General features: G+C 36.6%; 1 protein-coding gene across 1 annotated transcript; it reads right to left on the bottom strand.

Annotated features, from left to right (window-relative positions):
- Positions 1-16: 16 nt before the first annotated feature.
- On the bottom strand, positions 17-2,151 carry LOC132141158 (uncharacterized). The gene is made up of 5 exons (XM_059550442.1): positions 2,038-2,151; positions 1,519-1,689; positions 1,294-1,395; positions 1,005-1,208; positions 17-412 (listed from the first exon to the last, which is right to left on the bottom strand). Exons 2-5 carry the CDS (start codon positions 1,687-1,689, stop codon positions 17-19), a joined length of 873 nt encoding a protein of 290 aa, XP_059406425.1. The 5' UTR covers positions 2,038-2,151.
- Positions 2,152-6,771: the final 4,620 nt, after the last annotated feature.

Raw genomic sequence — 6,771 nt, 5'->3', positions numbered from 1 at the left:
TTTACTTGCATGTTTGTCAGTATTTGGCTTGGAGCACAGCATAATCTCGCGCCAATCTTCTCAAGTAGCGTTCCAGATCTCTCAGTATCACATACCCTTTCAGATGCTGAATCCAGCGGGACGTCTCTGCTGTTGTTGTCTGCTGGGTGTCCACAGATCTTCCCGTAAAAATAAAGCCTTCTGAGGCCAGGGTGGGCTGTGGGAGGCTGAGAGAGGTCCTCTCCATCACTGTAGTAGATTGTGTAGAGGAGTGTATAGAGCTGCGATGATTATCTGTCCCTGTTGGGGTCTGGAGTACAGTGGGCCTCTCTGTGGAATGATGCATGCTGGGAAGCGGACCGGAAGATGAAGTTGCGTGCAGGGGATGGAGAAGTGGGGATTTTGTAGATTCAGTGGTACTCAGACTGTTCAACTGCAGATAGAGAGTGAACGTTAGTAATCTGTATGAATCAGCATAATTTCACCTGTAAAAAGCTTAATTTTCTTGGTAACACTTTACTACTTATAGATAGATTTTTCATATCTGCTCTTCAAAATGTGACTGTAACCCTGGCTTTAGAATATAACATAATGGTAGCAATATTGTTATAATATTATTATAACAGCAACATTCCAATGTAATACTGTTATTTAGAAGTCTAAAAGAATTAGAATAAAGAAGTGAAATTTATTTACTCTTTATTTACTAAGAAAATTATCACATAGAGACCACAAGATAGATCAGACAAATATGACTAAGACAAATATGACTAAAACACTAGGCTACATGCCAGTCTTTATTGTTATTCTTAGATATAAATATATCACAACCAGTTTCTATACACCCTAAAAAATCCCCTTGGGATTTTTGAAGATATTCTGGCAAGAGCCCCCTCGTTTTGCAACTAAAAGGGGTCATGATGAGCTGATCGTGGGAGTTATTGTGACATTGTGTCTATGAAATCACCAAATTAGCTATTGATGACTGGGAAGTGATTACGCATCTAACAAGTGTGCACTTGTACCTGAGAGCTGACTTGTTTCATTAGGTCTCGCAAATCTATTTGCAGACTAACAAATTTTTGGCGCAAGGTGGACTGGGGCTTCCCTCGTTTGCCTCTTCTTTCCTTCATCGCATCCCTCTCTCTCTCCAGCTGCTGCCGCTGAACTTCCAGGTGAGTCCAGAAGCTTCGGAGGTTGTGAGAGGCCAAACGCAAACGCTCTGTGTCCTGAACCACCAAACACATACTGTTAAAATATATCCCCGTGCAGTAAAATAACTGACTAATCACATGATAAAGAAACGATGCGCACCTGCATGTGTAGCCAGGTCTGATAACTGATAGTCACTGCAGGAAGTGAACTCAGCTTCAGATCTCTGTATTCGAACAGCTCGTCACCAAACAGCTGTTGTTTCTGTCAAAACAAAACCGCACGGTGTGTATATTTAGATAAAAAGTGGAAAAATGTGACAATACATGTCGTTTTGTCGTTAATATGTTTCGGCATTTTTATTCAAATAGCATTTAGTTTTCTTACATAGCGGGACAGCAGTTGTTGGACGCGCGCCCGAATAGTGCGTGTGAGGCGCAACGAATTGGAGAAGGACAGCGACCCCCTGTGGCCAATAGGAGAAGAGGAGTTTGTGGACACCATACAGATGAGGATGAAGATAAGGGTGCAAAGAGGAGACGGACACCACCGAAACATCTGGGGGAATGGAAAATTAAAACTGTTAGATCATTTAAAATAGTAGTGATACATTCCTTAATATGCAGATACAATGATGTATAATAAGATGCACGGTTTATCAGTTTTATTCGCCAACGTTTTTATCGAACAAATCTCACGACAGAGATCAACCAGTAGATTTTCAGTAGTTCTTTTCACATAACAATACAGTTAAGGCACTTAAAATCTGATTCGTTGGCTAAACAATACACCGTACAAATTTGGAATATTATTAGGCTACATAATAATAACAAACATAGCCTATATATAGTAAGTTATGTTGTAAATGAGAGGTAGTAAGAAAGTTCAAATAATATCGTCTCTTACCTCTGTTTGATAATTAGCTCTGATTGCTCACTCGACAGCAGTGATTTGAGATGATAATGCACTTGAGATATCACCTTATATTCGCTTCTTCTTCTTCTTATCGTTTCGGTTTCGCTCTCGCTCTTTTTGGGAATGCCAGTGTTTGTTCTCCTTTTTTAATTCGCAATTCCAAGAAGTAGGCTATATAGTCTTTAAGATTGTACTGTATTTTGATATTTTCATGTGTAGACTGTATAGTTCTAACTTTTTATTTCTTTATATATATATATATATGTGTGTGTGTGTGTGTGTGTGTGTGTGTATGTGTGTATGTGTGTGTGTGTGTGTGTGTGTGTGTGTGTGTGTATGTGTGTCTTTCAGAGATAACGAAAGAAATGACTATTTAACTGGCTAAACAAACAAAAATAGAGACACTGATAAAATAACTAAATAAAAAAAGTGATTACTGTATAAAATATCAAGGACACATCAAAATCTTAAAAGACACTAAATATATTCTAAATTAGGATGTATAGATGAAATTGATCGAATGTGAACAAGCCAATGAAATGCAAGCCTCATTTCAAAGCATCAGTTTAAAGATATTCAATATTACTTCTGTATATTTAAAAACAAACAGTACCCTCTCAAAATAGAATTGTATATCTCATAGTATATCAGGGAGTGCTTTCAAGCATGTAGCAGATTTTATTTATTTTTTATTTTTTTGGTCAACATGTTAAAATAAAGTATAAGTTAATGATACAAGTATAATAAAGTTGCATTACACTGTACAACCGATGAAGACATGGAAACTCACACGACAGTCCCTATGGGGAAGCCCTCCCACGCTTCCTTGCCTAATCTAGTCTCTGTCTCTCTCTGACGTTGTCTTACTCAACAGCTGATTTCTTCAAGAAAATGAAATTTCTGTTTTGCCCCATGACCAGCTGTGCTGTAAATTCACAAAAAGTACCTTCTTAAATAAGGAGACCACAATATCTTTAAATTCTAAACATCTGTATTAATAACACAGACAAACCATGGTTTCACTTGCATTAGGCATTGCACCCCTATCCTGTGCATCTATTTGCAGTTAGCATATCTTTTATATCATTTGGGCCTCCATGGATCGGATATGTTAGTTCAGAACATCCCATAGATACACGGTCAAATTGGGAATTTGAAACAGCATTTTTTAACTGTTCATGAAACCATTCCTGCACAATTTCTGCAGTGTGATAGGGTGCATTATCCTGTGTAAAGAGGCCACTGCCATCAGAGAACACCTTTCCCATGAATGGATGGACGTGGTAGATAGGTGGTATGTGTCAAAGTAATATCCACATGAATGCAAGGACCTATGTTGCACAGCAGAATGCCCATGACCCGGGCACAAGTTCACAGCTTGTTTTATAGTTGGTTTTAATCACTGCATACCAGGAACGGGAAGACTTTATGTTTTGGAGATTCTTCTACTCAGTCGTAGAGCCATCAACATTGGGCCCTTTTTCGAGTCACTCAGGTCTTTATGCATGCCCATTTTCTTGCTTCCAACACATGCAAATTCAAGAGGGGTTGCTGCATAATATATTCCATCCCCTGACAGGTGCCATTGTAACAATATAATCTATGATATTCAAGTCACCTGTCTGTGGTTTTCATGTTGTGGCTGATCTATAGCTGAACAAACTAGAATTTTCTTCTTTTACGTTTTTCTGCAGTTCCTACTGCTTGTCTTTTTATTATTATTATTATAAAAAATTTTTTACAGTTATTCAAAACATTTATGACTTGCAAGTCAAAAACAGCAGGTAGACATGGTAGATGGAATTCAGCCCGAGCATGTGGCTTTGAGCAACAACTAAAATATATTTAACATTAAAAAACAACAGTTTTAAAAAGAAATCCTCTGGGTTGTTCTTGTACATTCCCAGTGTTTATTGAATTTACTTTCTTTCAGTCTGTCTAACCTGGGATATCCGAATACTACAAAACATTTTGTTTTCGCTGTCTTTTTGAGGGAATATCCATTCTAATGACACTGGCGATCTCATGTGCTGTGAAGACATGAAGTTTTAGACATGCATCACAGTGTCACTGGATTTTGAGGTAATCATATGACCATTGTTTAACAGAAGATGCAATACATTCAGACCAGAACTACTATGTAAGTTGACATGTATAGTTTACAGTGAGCAAAAATGGTGAGGTTTATTTGGTGATGCAAAACCGCAGTTGCACCACATGAGCATCTCACTTCATGTTTTTCATGCCAGAAGTTTTGAGTTGAGCAACACTTCCTTTCTCTGTTGCTCTCTCTCTCTCTCTCTCTCTCTCTCTCTCTCTCTCTCGTCACTATTTTCTCTCACTCTCTCTCAAGTGATGTTAATCGTCAGAGATTAAAAATATATCTTATTTAGGAACATACATACGTATGTTCACATAATTATAGAGTAGAGCCAAGGTATGTTACCTATTTAATTTAAAATACAATTGAATATATTATATACATTATATAATCAGCATAAACGAAAAAAAAAATAATTCAAATTGAAAATATACATTATTTTTAAGAATGTCTTACTATTTGGTTTGTCTCCCTTTCATGTTATTCCTCTAGAGCTGCATGCCCTCATTAAAAAAGAAGTGAAGTTGCAGGTAATATAATATTAATTAAATAAAAGGTCCCTTAAGTGTACATTAATAGTGTCCACTTTTAAAAAATAGCATTTTGTAATAATGTAAAAACAGACTTTTTATATTAGAGTATTTCGCAATGCTTTAAAAAAGTAGTTTTTTTGATAGTACTTGATTATAAATTGAATTGTGTTATTTGATATTACATTGAAATTTAATATTATGTGCACAAAATCTTTCTGAAATTCTGAAATTACATAAAAATATGTCTCTTAAGTTAACTAACTGCATTTGATAGTTTGCTCTCTACATTCATTTAATTGTAAATAACATGTAAGTGTCTGAAATTATTACATTCAATTCACGTGCAATGGTAAATTTTGTATACAACTTGATGATCATGTTATCCTGCATTATTTTAGATGATTCAAAGACTATTTTGAGTATTTGAAAAGCAGTTCACATGATCAATGTTGAAAAAGAAATCCAAAAAAAAAAAAAAAAATCCAGATTTGCTACATTTTGAGTTCCAGATTTGTATATGGTTTCAGACTTTTGGAACCCAATGCATAGAAGATGTAGTGGGTGATTTTCTTAGTTTGGACATATGCATGTGCATCAAGGAAGTAACAAACCCCGTCATGACTCTTCCTGGTAATCCCTTGAGTGATCCTGTGTGTCAACTGGAGGGAGAAAAAACGAGAAGTAGGGCGAAAACCACATGGTGGAGGCGGAGCAGTGGTCTACAGTTTGTCATTTCTTGTTGTTTCGCGGTGACCCGTAGGAGGGGGTAATTCGCAACTGACAGACACCCACACAGATTTCACTGGGGGTCACAATGTCTTTGGAGGTTTGTATATGAATCAAATGATTTTTTATACATGAATACATCATGATGTAACATACCATATATATTTACACATAATATATTTTATATGTATATGTATTTTAATGCAGGCAAACCCTTGCATTTGCATAGCATGCTACAATGTAAACAAAATTTGTCATAATTACTCATAAATACACTTTTGATATTAACTTCCCTCCTGATATTGTTCCAGTAGTTCTTCCTCTTTTCTATTTTTCCAGCAGTGTCTCTATTTCCGGTTGCTGTGATTCTCAGTCGTGACTCATCCAATACTGTAGCGTATATTAATTTTCCTTATGACACACCAGTTTTGTTACATTTCTCAGCTAAAACTTATCACACTTCTCTCTCTCTCTCTCTCTCTAATGTTTTTCTCCCCTTTTTTCTTTCTCGACTTCTCTTTTCCTTATCCTCAGATGTTTAAACTGCATTTATGTTAAGTTTGGGTTATTATCATAACATACTGTACACTCAGTGCCCACTTTATTAGGTACACCTGTAGCTAGTATGGGGTCAGACCCCCTTTTGCCTTCAGAACTGCCTTTCTTCTTCATGGCATAGATTCAGCAAGGTGCTGGAAACATTCCTTAGAGATTTTGGTTATGCCATTATGCCATTAAGTTTTACTGTCAAATTGTCGAAATACAGTTTAATGGCTATCAAATGAGATCAGACATGCACTTCATAGGCCTTTAGGCATATATTATGATTCCTATGATATTTTTATTTGTCTGGTATTATGTCTGATTTTATATCTGGTATCACAATTTCTCCTTATCGGAACATGAACTAAAAAGACACAGGGATAAGAGAGTCAGACAAACTCTGTTAACAGTGCTGATCCTAGATTTCTTTGGGCTGGGGTATGAGTAGTCTCGCGTCAGACCTTCAGGCTTCAGAATGATTTTGTGCACATAGCTCTTGGTACAGACATGCATACATATATAAATATATACATACATATCTGACATTAGAACAGAAACATTTAAATAAGACTTAACAATAACTAATAATGTGTATGAATCTGGAGCAGAAGATTTATGTACAGATTTGTTTTGCTTGAGGGGTTGTGTCCGGGGTGAGAGGGGTCTTTCAGGATCTTAGCTGCCCGTTTCTTCACTTTTGAGATGGACAAATCCTGAAGATTGGGCAGGTGGACACCAATGATCATTTCTGCTGTCCTAACAGTCCGCTCCAGTCTTCTTATATCTGATTTGCTGGCTGACCCAAACCAGACAGTTATAGAG

Source organism: Carassius carassius, chromosome 5 (assembly GCF_963082965.1).
Source record: "Carassius carassius chromosome 5, fCarCar2.1, whole genome shotgun sequence".
Classification (NCBI taxonomy): domain Eukaryota; kingdom Metazoa; phylum Chordata; class Actinopteri; order Cypriniformes; family Cyprinidae; genus Carassius; species Carassius carassius.
Note: the sequence above shows the minus strand (reverse complement) of the source record. Positions and strands in the feature narration are given on the sequence as shown.